General features: G+C 43.6%; 1 protein-coding gene across 1 annotated transcript in view; it reads left to right on the top strand.

Moving 5' to 3' along the window:
- Positions 1–18,597, top strand: part of Mboat1 (membrane bound O-acyltransferase domain containing 1) — a 98,287-nt gene that overhangs the window by 38,459 nt on the left and 41,231 nt on the right. Inside the window, exons 2-3 of the mRNA XM_041632999.1 lie at positions 13,392–13,537; positions 14,646–14,723. Coding sequence (XP_041488933.1) covers positions 13,392–13,537; positions 14,646–14,723 — 224 coding nt within the window. The remainder of the gene's footprint in view (positions 1–13,391; positions 13,538–14,645; positions 14,724–18,597) is intronic.

The following is an 18,597-nucleotide window of genomic DNA, read 5'->3' as shown; positions in this document are numbered from 1 at the left end:
CTAGCTGTGCTTTTTTTCTTTGTCCCTAAAGGTCTCACTCAAGCTAAGATCCTCAATAGCAATTATTATTATTATTATTGTTGTTGTTGTTATTGTTGTTATTGTTTTTATTACTGATGGTATGGCTTTGGAGAAACTTACTTCAGAATGGTTAAGTTTTATCTTGAGTTCACCAAGAAAAAGATTGTTCATAGTCATTTTTGTTTGCTTGTTTGTTTAGGAGACAACAAAGGTTATGGAGCAAAGGGGCTAATTGGGAGTTTTTCTTTTTCTTTATCTTATTTAACCTTAATTTTACCCACTGGAAACACTCTGGTGATAGTTATACTGACTGTCTAATTAGTGACAGGAAACAGCTAAACACTTGCAGAAAGAGAGAGAGAGAGAGAGAGATTTTTAATGAGATGACACTGCCCTGTTATATTATTGATGCTGATTGGACTAATTTTTAAAATTAATTTTTACATTTCCAATGTAATTATAAATACCTAAGAATTTAAAAATAAAGAGGCGATTAGAAATTGAGTTGTGAATGTGTGTCTTAAAAACACAATTATGAACCCAAATATAATTTGGAAAAGCTGATGGGCCAATTGCCTTTTCACTGTAGGAGTTTATTATTTGGTAGGCTGTTGTGATTTGGGGGAGATCTCTGTCTCCTGTCCATAATTTCTCACAAGGGTCGTTCCAAGAAACTGGTGGCCTTGAATCAGAGCCTCTGAGCGTCCTTCCTGCATTCAGTGTCAGAAAACGGCTCAAAGGGGCAGACGAGAGGCTCGCTGTGATATCTGGCATGTGCTGCCCAGCACATTTAATGCTGTGGATGCTGCATGCACCGCCTGACATGCATTAGCTCCATTCCATGAGAGTAGCTACACTTCCCATTTTTGTATATATTTTGTGTACTCACATTTGCTTGTTTATCTGTGTATGTGTGTTTATGTGTATGGATTCCTATTCTACGTGGGTCCTGGGAATTGGACTCAGTTCTTAGGTTTGGCAGCAGGCATCTTTACCTGCTGACACGCTTCCCTATACAGTCACTGTACAGAGATGTGGGCTGTATGATTTAGTTGAGGTTATCTGGGGGGGGGGCAAGGCGGTTTCTGTTTCACAAGGCCACTTTTCCATGTGTGCCATTGCTCTACTGTCTCCTGCTTTCTGCTGATCCAGGGACTGTGTTCAGCACATCTGGGCCATGTTCCCCCTCTGCTGTGAACGCTTGAAGATGTTAGTCTAGCGACCACAAAACTCCCTGGCTGGAGGCCAATCAGCCATGTGCATGTGCTCAGCCACTACCCAGGAAATTGAAAGTAGTGCACCCAGGTTTCTCACCACCAGTTGATTGAAAACAACTGAGCAGATTGCTACATCCGATGCCAGCCTCCAGGGGTGGGGAGAAACAGTCTTACATTCAACTAGAGGGAGTTGCAACTGAACGGAACTAGCAGGACTTAGAATCTTGAGTAACTACATCATTCAGTGGAGCCAGGGTTTTATCTTACAGCCAAGGCTTCCCCAGTGAGTAAATTATGTGTAGAGAAGTGTTCTGTATGGTGTTGTTTGTAACAACAAAAGCTGTAAGCAACTGAGAAACTGTAGAACGGTTGAGTGAATGATGTCATGTGCAAAACATCCCGGACGACTGACACAGTATGCTTTACTCTTCCTAGATACAGGACCGATTTGAAAATAAGACCCAAGCAACTAGCAGCAGAGCTAAAATACTGCTTTAATAATGATGGAATCACAATAGGTTTACCAACTCTTTAATTCTTCTTCTTCTTCTTCTTCTTCTTCTTCTTCTTCTTCTTCTTCTTCTTCTTTTTCCTCCTCCTCTTCCTCTTCCTCCTCCTCTTCCTCTTCATCCTCCTCCTCCTCTTCCTCCTCCTCCTCCTCCTTCTTGCTGGAGTATTGAGGATTGAGCCTAGGGCCTCATGCATGCTGGGCTGTAATTCTTAATTGAGTTCTATATGCAGCCCTGCCCCTTTCTTTGCTATTTATTTGAGGACAGTGTCTCTCCAGATTCCCCAGGCTGGCCTTGAACATAAGATCCCTTTGCCTCTCTGCAACACCAGGGCCCACTGTACATTTTTACTCTTGAATGAAACCAACTTCCTGTCCTTCTAGCAGAAAGATCCTTGTGGTAAGATAATATGCAGAGAGCACCAATGGAGAATGCCTTTGTGTAGATAGTCTAGTTCTCGAAGGGGAAGCCCTCAGGGGCTGGACTGAGCATGCTCAGTGCTTCCCTTTAACTTTTGTTAATTTACCCATCCTTTACCTGTTCGGGCAGATAGGAAGTGGAATGCATCTTCCTTGTTATGGTTTGGATCTTAAACATCCTCCAAAAGTCATGAGTTGGATTGGTTGTCAGCCATTGGCACTGTTGGGAGGTGCTGGAACATTCTGCAGAACTGGGAACTAGTCAACTGTTGGGGAGTATAGCCTTGAAGGGCAAATCTAGATTCTGGTCCTTCCTTTTTTCTCATTTTGCTTCCCAGCTTTCATTAGGTGAACAGACTCCTTCTACCTTCATTTTCCACCGCAGTGATCTGCCCTGCTACAGGACCACAGCTATGCTGCCAGGTAGCCATGGAAATCTCTGAAACTCTGAGCCACGTACCTCTTTACTCCTTTAAGATGATCTACCCCAAGTATTTTGTTACAGCAACCGGAAGCTGACTACCATACCTTCCTGGGGGAAGAACTGGAAATGACAGGCTATCTGTAAAACCATAAGGAGTGAGGATTGCTCACTCGGCCTTCCTCTGCCCCGTACTGTGGAGTACCCAGGACCTTTAAAAAGTGAAAGGGAACTTGAGAGCAGCGGATTTGGTGTCTTAGTTGCTTTGCTCATTGCTGTAGAGGAACGACTTGAGGAAGGGATGGGTACTCAGGCTCACAGTTCAGGCCATTCAGTCCAGCCTGGAGCCGAGGACATGACTGTGGAACCAGCTCTGTCTGTGAAGGCCAAAGACTGCTCGCTCCCATCATGGTGGTTCAGGAAACAGAGAAAGGGGGAACCCAGTGCTCAAATGACTTCCCCACTTTCTCTTTTCATTCAGTCTGGATCCCAGTCTATGGCATGATGCCACGGATTCAGGATGGGTTTTTCCCTTTTGGCCAGTCTTCCTTGGAAACACCCTCACAGGCATACCCAGAGGAGCGCTTGATGAATGCCCTAGGTATTTACTAATCCAATCAAGTTGACAGAATTAATCACCACCCTGAGAAAGATGCCCATCTTCGTAGCAGAATGGAAAACCACATCACAGGGGAGACATTATACTATGACTATACGAAGCCAAAGGAGAAACCAATACCCATGAAGAGAAACTACCTTTTTATATTTGAATTAAATATAGAAAATGTATTAAGGCGTGTTCACTGATCTTATAAGAAGGAAGGTAGATGGTGAGATCATCCCTTCATTTAGTTTTTTTCATCTTCTGTTGAAAATAGATTCCTATTATTTTATTTAAGGTGAGCATTTATTAATTTTATAATAAAATGAAATCAGTGAAAATTCACACGGCTTTGTCTGATGGGCTTCATTTAGGTGTGGTTTTACACGGGGCCTGGAAGAAGGAAGGGCGTGGCACCCCTGTTGTATGTTCCGTTCAATCCCGGAACACGAGGTTTTAGTTTAGTTTGTCTGACTGGCCTTATAAGCTCCATTTGGGCCAGTTGTTTTTTTGTGTCTATATGTGTGTGTGTTTATGCATGTGTGTATGTGGTGTATGTATATGTACATGTTTATGTGTGTGTGCCTCTGTGTGTGTCTGTCGAGGCTGGAGGTTAATATGGGATGTCTCCTGTGATGCCAGGCGCAGTTGCTGGAGATCCAAACGCAGTCGTTATACTTGCATGGCAAGCTCTTTATCAGCTGAGCCACCCCATGGCACCTCCCTATTTGCTCATTATTAAAATTTCAAATCGCATTATGATTTTATTAAGTGCAACCTAGAGATACATATTTTATATGAAGGTTAAAATATTTAAAGGCATCTTCAGACATCACAGCATTTAAAAAACCAAACCCTGGGCTAGAAAGTGCCCTAGATAGGTAAGAGTACTTGCTGTGCATGCATGGGGAATGAGAACCTAAATTCAGATCCTCGGCCCCTATATAAAGAACCAGGCGTGGTCTTCCAAGCCTGCAACCCCAGCGCTGTTTTGAGGGACCGAGACAGGAAGATCCCTGTTTGTTTTAAGCCCTGTGTAAAACCTTGGGTCTATAATGTGCTAAGTCTTTCCTGTAGCCTTCTTCTAGTCCATGAAGCAGAGGAGGCACAGGAACAAGGCAGTGTTAACAAAGGGCTCTCTGGGTTTGTCAGCCAGCACATAGGGACGCCATGTTGAAAACGTGTCAGTGATGTCATAATTCCCATTAGCCAGGTAGGAAAAGCAGATCTAGCTGTCAGGAGACTCCATTTCCGTCTGTAGAGAGTGTGGCCATGTCTCCACGTCCCTCTGGGGACCACTTGAGGGGTTTGGATCAGATAAATATGTCTGATATGTTTTTGTAATGCCTTTAATTACTGTAGCACTGAACTAAATACTCATATTCCCCTTATCTGCTACTTAGCAGTATGGTGAGTAGAAGCAGGGCTCAGCTCATCTGCCTGTTGTAAGCACCTGGGGATCTTTTACAACAGAAAGGCCTCTTCTCCTTCATTGTGGTTTAAGGTGAGGCCTCAGTCCCAGTGAATCTTAACCTTTTTAATTTTGTTTTGGAAGGAAACAAGAATTTCTGTTGTATGATGTGTGTGTGTGTGTATGTGTGTGTTTGTGTGTGTGTGTGTGTGTGTGTGTGTGTGTGTTCCTGCATGGATTTGGAGGAGGTCAGAGGACAATTTGCTGGACTTGGATCTCACTGTCTAACACATGGGTCCCGGGAACTGAACTCAGATCATCAGGCTTGGCGGTAAGCATTTTACCTGATGAGCCATCTCTAGCTCAAACCTCAATCCTTTTCAGTTTTGTTTTGGGAGGAATTTTCTTTTAATTTTAAATTAAATTTTTCTTTTTTAAACATTCCTTTGATTCTAGTGGACAATTGATAATCGTTCTCTCCGGGTGGTCTGGGTAGTTAGTTACAATTTGTAGTTCAGCTAACTCATATGGAGTTTTACAGTTCAGGAACTGCTAGCACATTCTACTGCATGCCCCTTATAGTCCTGTGGATAGGTGTTATTTTCTCATATAACCAAGAACATGGTGGCATTTCTTTACTGGATTAAATCTACTTTATTTTTATTATCCAACCAGACTGAGAGAAGTTGATTACAACTTCCACCTGAGTCATGTGGAAAATTTCAGATTTCATAAGAATATATAGTACACATAAACATACACATTTATGCAATATATGTATATTTTGTGCTAATACATACATAATATTTATATTTTAATTAGCCATATAGACATTATATAAATATATATGGCCTCTATGCAAAACGCACACATACCTCCTAGGGTAAGGATGTTTTTCTCTATGTAGGTCTTGATACATTCAAGCTTACAACATCATCCACAAATGCTCCACGTTCTCTTCCAGGCCTCTTCAGCATCCCTTGCCCGCTTCAGGCACCCATAGTTCTTTGCTAAGACCCTATTCCTACATAGGTCCCTCTGAATCCTCACTCGGTTATATTTCCACCTTTATCCACGGCTGTGGAGAGCCACGGAAAGGCTTGCTGGACCCGAGTCAGGAAGCTATATTTGGATCCAAAATGTCTCCCAAACATCCATGTGTTACGGTGTGAGGCCTAATTGGATAAAGTTGAGTTGCTGGGGCTATGCCCTTGAAGGGGATGTTGGGACCTCTGCCACTTCCTGTCTGTATCTTGGACCTTATGAGGTGAGCAGGCCTCCTCTACCACATGCCCCGCCCCTGCCATGAATCACCTTGTGCCTGAATCACCAAGGCTCACTATCCCCTGGACTGAAAATGGGAGGCAAACAATACCTTTCTTCTTTTTCAATGGCTTCTCCCAGGTATGCCTTATAGCCACAGGGAACATATTTCACACAGGACACCTGAATTCCTGTCCCATCTCTGAGGCTCAATGCTCTGTGACCTGGAACGCTTACTGGGCTCGTTTCTTCATCTAGAGAATGAGATGTTGGAACTGGGTGAGAAGCTTGAGTTAAATGAGCCATTGGTGGGCCCAGGAGCCAGTCTCCTGAGCTGTTGTTCTTTATGACTAGGTTTCCCATAGCCCAGGCTGGCCTCACACTTGCTTTTTCCCTGAGGAGAACAGTGAACGTCCAGTCCCTTCCCTCTACCTCCTCAGTGTTGGGATCACTGGCGTGTAGCATCCCCGGCAGTCCTAGGGACTAACTTAGGGCTCTGTGAATGCGAGGCAGGTACTGTATCAAATGAGCTTCATTCTCAGCTTAGATCTCCACAATTCAGCCCCAACATTGCCACTGACTTTCTGGTGTGTGAACTTTTGATAAATTTCTTAATCTTTTTGTCATGTAATTAATTTCTTTGACTCCTACCTACATAAGAGTATCCTCAGAGTTGTGGAGATGAAAGGACTTGGACAGAAAGAGGGCTCGGGCAAGTTCTGGCCATGTGCTTGGTACTGTACATGCTAGCTACACCATCATTATTATTGGCTTTTTTTTGTGCTGGCTAACAGTTGCAGTGAATTTTTTTTTTTCCAGAGGAGATGGGTGAGAGCATGTGTGAAGATAGGGTGTTCCAGATCCTGCATGGTCTTGAAGTCTATTCCTTCTTCCCCGTTTACTGAGCCAAGGATTATAGGGTAGATGTACCCTTGCCATGTCTAAGGAGACACCACAATCATTTGCCTCCCTCCCTCCCCAAATAGCGCCAGCTTTTTTAGAATGTTCATTTTGAGTTGTAACTAATACAAGGCTGCATGGTATTTTCAGGACAGGGCAAGCCAGAAGTCTTCCTGTGCAAGTTGAACTATCAACAAGTATGTGTGGATTGTTTCTCTAGGAATTAAGAGGGCTAAGTCTCATCTTACTCAGAACTGCTGAAGTAGGCTTGGTATGTGAGAATACAAACTCCGGGGACTTGGAGAGTTTCACTCAAAGAACAATCATTGGCAAGGACCTTTACCCCTTGTAGTATTGCTTTGAATTCCTCCTGGACAGTGCTGGTCATGAGGATCCCCAGTTTAACTCAGAGTGCTTCCACAAAGTGCAATGTTTTAAGGGATTGGTAGTTTAGTTTTCTTGGAAGTTGTTGACACTCTTTGCGATGACTAAATGATATGAATCACTTTGAATGACAACTGACAATTGTTGAGCCTCTGACACACAACACGTTTCAGTAAATGCTGATTGCTAGTGTGGGAAGATGGCTCAGTAGGTAAATTGCTTGCCGCATCAGCATGGAGAGCTGGGTTTCATCATCTAGAACCCATGTAAGAACTCCACCTGTGAGCGGGGCTCGTCTCAGTGCTGAGGGCTGAGACAGGTGGATCCATCCGCAGGGACCACTGGCCAACCAGCTTAGCCAAACTGATGAGTTCCAGGTTCAGTGGAAGACTCTGTCTGGCAAGATAAGCAGGGAGTGACAGAGGAAGATCCTGCGTGGGTACCAGTCATGCACACATACATGAATACACACTTTTTTAAAAAGTGCTTTTTGTTACTGTTCTCAAGCTGGTGTGTTTGAAGCAAAGGCCAAAGAACAGTGGACCTTTTCAACATATGCAAACCTAGAATGAACTGTCATTTCACAAGGGTGGTTGTATCCAAACAGGGCCAGCAACTGGGTGGTCCTGTTGGCAGTCATTTTGGTAGAGCCTCTAGATAGCTGGCTCCAGGTTTTGATGAGGCCCACAGCATCCTCTGCAGCCTTGGCTTTGAGTTCTACCCACTCTACCTTCTGGGATAAGAACAAGGATGTCTACTTCGGCTCTTGGATTTTGGAGTGAGGGTTTTTATTGGGCAATGTCACAAGTGAAGTCCCCCAGTGTCTTAGAATGTGACCATGTTTGGAGATGGTCTTTAAGGAGGTGCTGATGAAGGTGGCCCATATGGAATCTGGTATAGTTGGTGTCCTTATATGGAATCTTAAGACAGTGACACACAGAGAGGTGATGTGAGGACACAGGGCGAGACAGTCAGTAAAGCTAAGGGGGAGGCACCAGAGGAGCCGATCATGCTCATATCTTGCTCTCAGCCTTCCAACTTCCAGAATCAGATGCTAAGTCTCTGTTGTTTAAGACACTTGGTTTGTGGTCACATTGTTATGGAAGTGCGCTAAAGGCAGATGGCAATATCTCCTAGTGGTAGTGCTTCTTGGGAGGATGCTAGGAACTGAGATTTAGTGCTACAGAACCATGAGTGACCTCCTTAGAGCTGTGACCTCAGCCATTGCATTCCATGGTATTCCTCATTGTCTCCCTGTGTCTCGGGAAGCAGGCTACCACATAAAACTATCAGAATCATTAGTGTGAAATTCGTCATTGTCCTCCGTCCATTGTAAGTACTCAATAAAAGACACTTATGTTCGGGATGAGAGGAGCTATCAATGGAAAATTTGCTAGGTTGCAAAATTATGCACATCGATTATCCATCTTTAATAACATTTGCTTATCCCCAGGCTGGGGAGAAGAATGGGCTTATTGCAGATTTCAAAACATGTCTTGCTGACATTCCAAGGCACCAGGAATAAGAATCTCTTTGAAAGTGAAAAGTAGCTGAAGGGTGTGGAACAGACTCTTTTTGTTCTGTGAAACAGAAGACAGAAGGGAATCGCAGTTTGAGTTCCCCTTCTGTTTTTCTTTGCTGGTGGGGGTGTTGGGAGTGCAAGGCAGGATAGGACTGTTTGTCTTTAAGTCAGGGATCTTTCAATCACATTGGTTTAGTCTTGGTGCGCATAAAGCGGTACCATCAAGGAGACCCTTCCAGGCCTGCCCTCTCGCCTGCCCCTCCTTGGCATACTGCTGGTACGCTGCTGGAGGAGGGGGCAATCATTTCGGACTGTTGATATTTGCTATCTGTTAAGAACAGTGTGCTTGCCTCTCTCCAATTAGGAGGAAGGCAATATTTTTAGGTCCTGACACCGTTTGTTTTTAGTTGAAAGCTATGAAGGTCACGAGAAATCCCCACACAGCAGCTTTCTGGTAGGTAGAGTGTGAGAGAAGCAGAGGTCATTTATGAGCCACGTTTGGAAAGCTCAGCCCACCCTGGGAGGGTGGGATAGGAATACATACTTTGGGGGGGTGTTTGATTGCCTCTAAGTGACTCCGAAATCTTGTCAAGGCTGTGGAAATTGAGCTTGGGCTGGATCTGAGTCATGCCAGCTTAGCTTGGGTTTGGGAATCTGATCAACAAAACAGCTGCCCTCGACTTCATCTTTGTACAGTGGGGTTCACACAATGCTGTAATTGTGGGCACAGAGCTGTTGGACTTCAGGAATGACCCTGCAGCCCCCGGCATGCGCAGCACTGGGAAAAGAAATACCCTGCCTGTGACCAGTGTTCCTTGTAAATGTGGAGGATTTAATAAAACAGTATCATGGTGCATGCCCGCATGTTTTTTTATCTGTGCTTCCTCTAAGAGGTGAAGTTTAATTTTTGGAGGTTTGGCATATGTTGGATGCTTTTCACGAAGACAAGTTTTTACAATGAAAAGGAAAAAAAAAACCCTACTTATCTCCTTTCTGGAAACTTCCTTGACTTTCAAGTTTGTCTCTGCTGTAGGTTTATAAAACTCAGCTTAGGAGCTGGAAGCCAAGGGAATGAATGATTGGGTTCAGGGCCACCATATTGCCTCTTTATACAGGAAAAAATGATGAAGGTGACTTGGGTACCATGTGAATGTTGGGTGGGAGAGAGACTGGGTACAGAGCAAGCAGGGGGAGGGTTGGGGATGTCAGTTGGAAATAGCTCTTCGAGAGTTGGTGAATTCATCCTGTGCTCAACTGCACATGTTAAGTTGGGGACTGCAGACTACTAGAGAGTGCATGCATTGTTTCAAGTGCTCATATGTATTAGCTTCTTTAGTCCAAAGACGACCCTAGGTGATGAAGCAGGGGGCTGATCAGACACTAAGGGTGATCAGGAGGGGTGGTGTGTGGCTCTTACTAACACTAGGTATGGATCTAGAAGATTCAGGAACCCCACTGAAGCTTGGGCCGTAAGGAATCTTTGTCAGTTCAGACAATCTTTTACAATAATCACTTTTAGGCTGTGTCCTTTTTGTTTTGTTTGCTTGTAACTTGGGTTTGAGATAAGGTCTTGCTCTGTAGCTTGGCTGAAATGAAGAATAGTGCATAACCTAGCCTGGATTCACAGTTGTCATAATGCTCCTGCCTCTACCTTCCAAATGCTGAGTGGTTGATTCTTTAGCTCATTGAAAGCTTTTCCTGTCAAGCACCATCTCAGAGTGGATTGTGCTGGGGTAAAGAGGGGCACAAACGCGTGTAACTGGATCCTGTTCATAAAGTGCCTGACTCAGTAGGTCTGGGGTGGCAGAGAAGGTCCCTTTCTAACTGGTTTCCAGGCAGTGCTATTGCTACTGCCCTGAGGGCTATGCTCCAGAATAATACTACTGTATTCTCTGAGTTATTCCTCATGTAAAAGCGCTCCATGGTTCCTGGCCAAACAGAAAGGATAGAGCAAATTCCTCTGTGGGCACTCTCCTGAGTAAATACGCCCTACTGTGGGCACTCCCCTGAGTAAATACGCTCTACTGTGGGCACTCCCCTGGGTAAATACGCTCTACTGTGGGCACTCTCCTGAGTAAATACGCCCTACTGTGGGCACTCTCCTGAATAAGTATACCCTACTGTGGGCACTCTCCTGAGTAAGTATACCCTACTGTGGGCACCCTCTTGAGTAAATAAGCCCTACTGTGGGCACTCTCCTGAGTAAATACACCCTACTGTGGGCACTCTCCTGAGTAAATACGCCCTACTGTGGGCACTCTCCTGAGTAAATACGTCCTACTGTGGGCACTCTCCTGAGTAAATACGCCCTACTGTGGGGACTTCCTGAGTAAATATGCCCTACTGTGGGCATTCTCCTGAGTAACTACGCCCTACTGTGGGTACTTCCTGAGTAAATACGCCCTACTGTGGGCACTCTCCTGAGGAAATACTCCCTACTGTGGGCACCCTCCTGAGTAAATACGTCCTACTGTGGTTGTAGACTGGTCACTGGGCTGAGAGGAAGCAATGTGTGATAAACACACACTTAACTTTTAATTTTTTTTTTTTTAGACAAAAATTTTGGGCTGCCCTTGAACTAGCAATCCTTCTGCCCCAGCCTCCCCTCTGCTGGGATTACAAGAGTGGTCTACTACCCCAGCACCTCACTCTATTTTGTGTGCACGCTTGCCAGTTGTTCCTTTAGCCTAGATAAAAGATAGGATCAAAGCTTGCACAGTAGGCTCCTAAGTCCTCTTCTCTGGGTCTTCTCAGGTAAGGATGGAGTCCAAGGGAACAGGTGTGTTTGGGTGTCTGGTGAGACACAACCTTTTACACACAGAGGAAACAGTGCAGTCATCATCAAAGACAGAACGGAGCTTTCTGAAAGTGCTGGTTTCTATGAGGGATCTAAAGTACTACTGTTTTCCATTGAGAAAACAGAGTGAGTGTGAGTGTAGCTGATGCCCCCTCCTTCCCTCTTCCCTCCCTCTCATCCTCTCCCTCCCTTTCTTCCTCCCTCTCCCTCTTCTGTCCCTCTTCTTCCCCCTTTCTCTCCCTCCCACTCTCCCAGTAAAGAGCTAATGAATTTCAGTAACAGCTGCCCCACATTGAGTCTTGGAAAAATGATGATGAAATCTTGTGGTTTTATTCATGTTTAAATGTCTTAAATCCTTTTTTTTTTAAATTTATTGCTTTCTACAAGTGCCTTGATCTGATTTTCATCCTCAATACTTCGAAGGGTTTACATTACTTTTCCAGCTTTTGATGATGGTTGGACTCCTCAACATGTTTCAAGTTAGATTACCCTTAAGTTTAAAATGCAAAGATACACGTTTGTTCTTTTTCAAAAATTAGCAGATCTTTCCTATAGATATTGAGGAATATTTTTTCTCCCTCCCTACTTCCCTGTCTTCCTTCCCTGGTTTGCATATATAGCCCAGGGTGTCCTTGAACTCAGATATGCAACCAGAGATGATGACCTTGAACTCCTCATCTTCCTGCCTTGGCCTTCCCTTGACGTACTTCCTCCAGTGAGGCTCCACCTACTAGCAATACAACAACCTTGAAAAAACAGCATCACCAACTGTGGACTCTGATGTGGGATGTTCTTCTGTAAATGTGTTGTTTTTATTGATTAATGAATAAAGCTGTTTCAGCCAATGGCTTTATAGAGTAAAGCCAGGTGGGAAATCCGAACAGAGATATACAGAGAGAGTAGGCAGAGTCAGAGAGATGCCATGTAGCTACTGAAGGAGACGCCAGATCCTTATCAGTAAGCCACAGCCTTGTGCGGATACATAGATTAATAGAAATGGGTTAATTCAAGATGTAAGAGCTAGCTAGAAGTATGCCTGAGTCACTGGCTGGACAGTGTTGTAATTAATAAAGTTTCTGTGTGAATATTCGGGTCTGAGCAGTCGGGAAATGAGAAAGCAGTCTCCTACTACAGTAGTTCTAACACATCAGCCTGTGGGGTGTATTGCATTTAAACCACACACAAGGGTGAGTCAGACAATATACTCTTCTTTTTAGGGAAGTGCTGAAAGTCAGGAAAGGAAACCCAGTCAACAGACTTCCTGTCTTCTTAGAGCAGCAGTTCTCAGTCTATGGGTCATGAACCCTTCGGGGTCATATATCAGATATCCTGCATATCAGATATTTACGTTATGATTCACAACATCAACAAAATTACAGTTTCAAAGTAGCAATGAAAAGAATTTTATGGTTGGGGATCACCACAGCATGAGGACTGTATTAAAGGGTCGCAGCATTAGAAAGTTGAGCTAACTTAGACACTAAAATTTCCTTTCTTGGGAAGGAGAGCATTTGTAAGTTTAAAGGGACTGAAGAAGAGACTCTTGGGTTTATCACTTCTTTATTTTTGTGTATGAGTCTTTTGCCTGCATATATGTCTGTACGCCACATGCATATATGGTACCCAAGAAGGCCAGAAGATCCCTTGGAAATGGAGTTTTGGATGGCAAAGATCTCCTGTATGTGTTCTGAGAACTGAAGAAGTATTAACCTCCAAGCCATCTCTCCAGCCCTGGATTTACTGCACCATGTGCAGGCAACATTCTTCTTCCATGGCTCATTCCTTCCTTCTCCAGACACTCAGCTCAGGGGGAGGGGGGGGCAAATACTTGTTTCAGAGGCATCTTGAAATAGACACCTGAAAAACCAAAAACAAATTTATCCATAGGCAAAGCACTGAAAGGGTCTTTGTTATCTGTCTCCACAGGTTAACTTTGTGGCTTGCCAGCTCTTCGCCTTGTCTGCTGCTTTCTGGTTTAGAATCTACTTACATCCTGGTAAAGCCAGCCCCGAGGTCCGTCATGCATTGGCCACCATTTTGGGCATTTATTTTGTTGTGTTTTGCTTTGGCTGGTGAGTATGAACCTCATAAATTCTAAAGTTTCATTTGTCACTTGGATGTTTTGTGATGATATTCGTGGTAAGAAATATATGGCATTCTAAAATACCTCCTGTAGTAAAAATATTGGCGAGATGGTGACTGTTGTAGATGCGTTAATTTAAACTGATGGGGACGTCATGGGAACCTTCATTTGCGTCATAGACTGGCTCCAACAAAGAGGCTAACCATTGAAAGTCGGTGCTGTCTTTTTTTTTTTCTTTTGATTATACCTCTAAGACCTCCTTGAGTCATGTAGATGGAATGCTATAAGGATTAGTTCTTCCTAAGATTAGGGGACCCCTCCCTACTCTTTACAGATGTTGCTGTGTTTCTTGTCTTGCTGTTTAGAGACTTGGTGTTAGTCCAAAGACTTCAGTGCAGGGATTAGGGACATGAGTCATTCTCTAACAGATGGAGGGTTAATCTTAGTGTAGACACCTCCTAACACCCAAAGGTGGCAAATACCTAGGGAGTGACACTTCTTAGAGGCGAATATTTCTAACGATGTCTCTTAAAGGAAATTTGTGAGTTTGGTGAAGGAACCGGGATACTGCGCAAATCCTGCCACAAACCATTGGGGAATGATGGATCTTTTGAGTCAACCTCTGTATTAAAAACCACTGTAGGGGGCTGGAGAGATGGCTCAGTGGTTAAGAGCACTTGCTGCTCTTCCAGAGGTCCTGAATTCAATTCCCAGCAACCACAAGGTGGCTCACAACCATCTGTACTGACATCTGGTGCCCTCCTCTGGTGTGCGGGTATACATTGAGGCAGAATGTTGTATACATAATAAATAAATAAATAAATAAATAAATCTTAAAAAAAGATAAAAACCACTGTATTAAAAAAAAAAGACCTACTAACTTACTGATTCTGGACATTCCTACAACTGCAACTGCAAGCTGTGTCCAGGTTTCCCAGTGCCTTTTGAGATACAGTGTTTTGATTCTATAGAACAACACTTGGACTTATGTCTTCGCATGAGTTGCTCTTTGGAGTCGTTAGGGGTGGGGTACCCAGTAGGTAGGTCAGTATAAACTGTTCTCAGTATCTTGCTTCCCCTTTTCTTGTATCTTAAAGGTATGCTGTGCATCTCTTTGTGTTGGTGTTGATGAGTTATGGAGTCATGGTCACCACAAGTGCATCCAATATCCACAGGTAAGATCCCGAGATTGAGCAGTGGGCGGGGAGGAATTCTGTGACCTTCTAGGGGAAATGTGTTTTGCTTTTTCCCCATGCGTGATGCATCTGAGCGTCTCCAGGATGTGAGAGAACAGGGAGGATGGGAATCTTCAGAAAAGGCTGGATGTAAAAAGGGATGCAGTTGAAAGAAGGTTTATCCACTTGTCAGGCAGCCTCAAGCTGGGCACAACTTAGGCATTCACTGCATTGGTGCGTGATGCAGCTGTGGAAAGGAAGAAACCCTGGAGAGACAGAATGACGTGTTTGCATCTCAGGATAAATCTCAGAATGAAGGAAGCCGCCTGGTTTTAGAAAACTCAAGCTAATCTGTGGTGTGGAGTGGTGCTAGGAGATGGGGCAAGGGTCACGCTTTTCAGAAGTATGTGTAAATGTGTAGGGGTGAGGTGAAGTCCGTTCTCAGATTCACTACAGTTCTGAGTGTTTGTGTAAATCAAGACTCATTAATTGTACACTTTGAATATGCAAACATGTAGTGTACTAGAGAACTGTTCAATGAGGGAGAGCTAAATTGTGCCGTGATGTTTGCTTTCAAGGCACAGAAGTAGTTTAATTCGTCCTTGAAGTCTGTGTGATCACATGATCAGCAGATAGACTGGTGGAGTGTGTTTTACAATGTGTGTCTGTCTTTCCTGTGGTCTGTCTGAAAACACAGTGTTGATTTCTGCCTTTCGTGGGCGCTAGAAAGTTACATTTACATATATGATATGTATATGTATCAGTATCTTGCCTCCCCTTTCCTTGTATCTTATTAAAAACTATTTAAAATTTTATTAATAATTTTCTTTTATTAAACAATGATTTTGGGGACTGAAAAGAAGGATCACTCGCTAAGAATATTGCTGCTCTTCCAGAGGACTCCAGCTCCTCCCAGGTCCCTGTTCCCACTCTCTTTACTTCACATTCTTTCTCTTAAACAAACAAACAAACAAACAACAAACAAAACATGACACAGAAATCAAACAAGCAAGAAACTAAAACCCCCATGGATTCTACTTTGTGTTAGTCATTTCTGAGCACACAGCCTGCCCTGTGTGTGTGGTTGACATGCCAGCATCAGTCCATTGAGGACCTCCTATCAGTTATACAATTAGCGTCTTGAACTGGGATGGGACTTTACCAGTTGCCTATTGTAATCTGTCAGCTCTTTCTCATACTGACAGATGCTGATGGGGTGCCTTCTGGTTTTTAGAGGGTCAAATACTTACATGAGCCCTTGTTCCATGGCAGGCCTAGGTCTCCATGTTCTGCCCTAGAGTCTGGGAATTAGAGTGTGGGATTGGGACATTCCAGCCTGGGTGGAGCTGAATGGTTCACAGCACACAATGATTTTCACCATAGCAATTTTGTGGTCGGTAGCAGAAGCCTCTGCTATGAGAATAAAAATGGAAGATGCCTAAACTTGTTCTTCCTCTTTCTGTTTGCTTGAATGGTTGCCAGTTTGCAGAAGTAGGGAGTGGTCCAGTTCCCAGAGGAAGAGCTCCATGTCACTTAAACCATGTCCCAAAGTTGTTTTTGCTCTCAGCTGTTTCAGAGAAACAGGCTAGGAAATGTGAAATCCGGACAGGTGGGTTAGCCTCTCTGTGGTTAGTTTTCTCCAACTCCCATGAAGTGTGGTGTTTGTTATAATGTGAATGACAGTTCTTTTTCTTTCCTTTTTAATTAGAAAAAAAGTTATGTGATTATTTCTGAATGAATCCCCCCATGTGTGTGCATGTGTGTAGTAGGTGTATATGTATGGTACATGCACAGATGTGCTTGCATGCATCCAGAGACCAGCGTAGAGTGTCAGATGTCCTGATGTCCTTTTCTGTTGCTGGACACCTCACTGGCTTGAGACACTGTCTCTCAATGAAACCTGGAGTTCACTACTTTTGTCTAGACTGGCTGTCCAGAAAGTTCCTAGGATCTGTCTGTCTTTCCTACCGCCCCCGCCCCCATCTGTGAGGGTTACAGGCAAGAGCAACCATGACCAGCTTTTTACATGAGTGCTGGGATTTGGAACTTGAGTCCTCATGCCATCCTTACCCTCTGAGCCATCTTTCCGCTTCCGATGACTGCAGATTCTGAAGACTATGATTTCATGATTCCATCTAAATTGTCCTCCTTTTCAGGTCTAGTGTTGGGAGTTCCCTCTGATGACTCGGAAGAGATACAGAGAGGTAGTGAGCATTGTCTGCTGTCCACAAGGAACTCATTTCTGGCCTAGCTGTTCTTCAGGATGTTTTCTTAGAGAGTTCTTAGGGTACCACGTCTGTTTCCATCCCAAGTCGCAGTATTAGGCAGGAAGCACAGACATCAGCTTGCTGTGCTGAGACCAGCTGAAGCAGATTCTGCTTCATCTCTTCCAGGATGGAGGCCTTGTATAACGACTGGTGATGTAGTTGGTTGATTTTGGAGACCTTGCTTTGTGCTATATCCTAGACTAAGCTCTTTTCAATGTATTCCATTATTCTCAATACATAAATGATTAATATATCGGTTGGTATTTGACTTCATCATTGCTAACAGTCTTTCTAAAACAAGTGCGATAGGATATAGATTTGATTTTGTCTTTTTAGTCGAGGTAATGAATGCTTATGTAAGTAAATGATTTTTTTTTTTTATAAAGAGAACATCATACCCAGCTAGGTCAATAAGAGAACATTACTAACTGTCCTGTCCCAATCTCTGCCACCTTCCTTTTTCAACAAATAGTCACCCTGCCAATATCTCATTCCACAGATTTTGAACTCCTATTATTTTATGTTCACAAAATATGTTTTCTGCACCACACGGGAATTTAGGTAGAGTCAGTGCAAGAATGCCCTGTTGTATTATGATTCAGTACTTATCCCTGTCATTGACAGCTGTGGTTTAATGACAACCACTGGATTGTCTTATAAGCCAGGCAAGAAACAGGTGCAATTACAGTGGACCTGGTTCTGGCAGAATCTATTGTCGGTTGGATCTGCTTTGGACTTCTGCCTTGAGCTCATGAGCTGTTTGGAGAAAGGGAATGGAAGCCAGAAGCAGCATGGCGTCCTCGCCCTCCTCTGCCTTCTTGCTTCTCAAGGCATGTGTTCTTGGCCTTTGGCTTTGTCAACTCTTTATGGTTAGAAGGGATTGAGAATGGAACCGAGGTAAGGGAAGTCTTTTTTGTATGACGTAGGCTGACTATTCTTTATTGAAAATATTTTAAAAAGAAGTGTTTCCAGGTTTGAAGGCTTTATGATTTTGGAATATAAGCATAGACCACAGTGGCATGAATTATTGAATCTGAAGCCTTAAGATTGGAAATGTTTTGCCATCTGCATCTTTTTGAGGGCTGACATGATACTCGTTCTTTTTTTTTTATTGTGGATATTTTTCATTTTAGAACATTTCAGACTTTGAACTTTTTGGTTAAGCCCACTTAACTCTCATGATTTTCCTTTCTTCTTGGTGACACTGAGTAGCAGCTCTGGTCTTTGTGCACAGTGGGCAAATGCCCGCCCACTGCCCCTCAGCTGTAATACAGTCCTCTGTAACTAAGATGAAAGAGAAGCTAATGCCATGCAATGCTTTAGTGAACTCTCTGTGCTCGGTCTCTGGCTATTGTCCTTACTTTACTACTCCCTGGACTGACCTGGATTTCATGAGTTATTTTAATGTGAACATGTGAGTTTCGGTACAATTTAATTTCAGAATATTCATCTCCCCTAGTTTATGACCTATGTTAGAAGTTACAGCTTTCGGATTTATGTCTCTACCTGTTGGTTTCCTGAGACATTTAAAATGTTAAGCATATCCATTTCTTCTAATAGTCACGATGCCCTCCCTACCCCGCATCTGTGTATCCATGTGTCAGGCT

This window comes from Microtus oregoni, unplaced genomic scaffold (assembly GCF_018167655.1).
Source record: "Microtus oregoni isolate MIOR12 unplaced genomic scaffold, Mior012 000042F_ref0000377, whole genome shotgun sequence".
Taxonomy (NCBI): Eukaryota; Metazoa; Chordata; class Mammalia; order Rodentia; family Cricetidae; genus Microtus; species Microtus oregoni.
The sequence above is the reverse complement of the archived record's forward strand: the minus strand, read 5'-3'. Positions and strand labels throughout refer to the sequence as shown.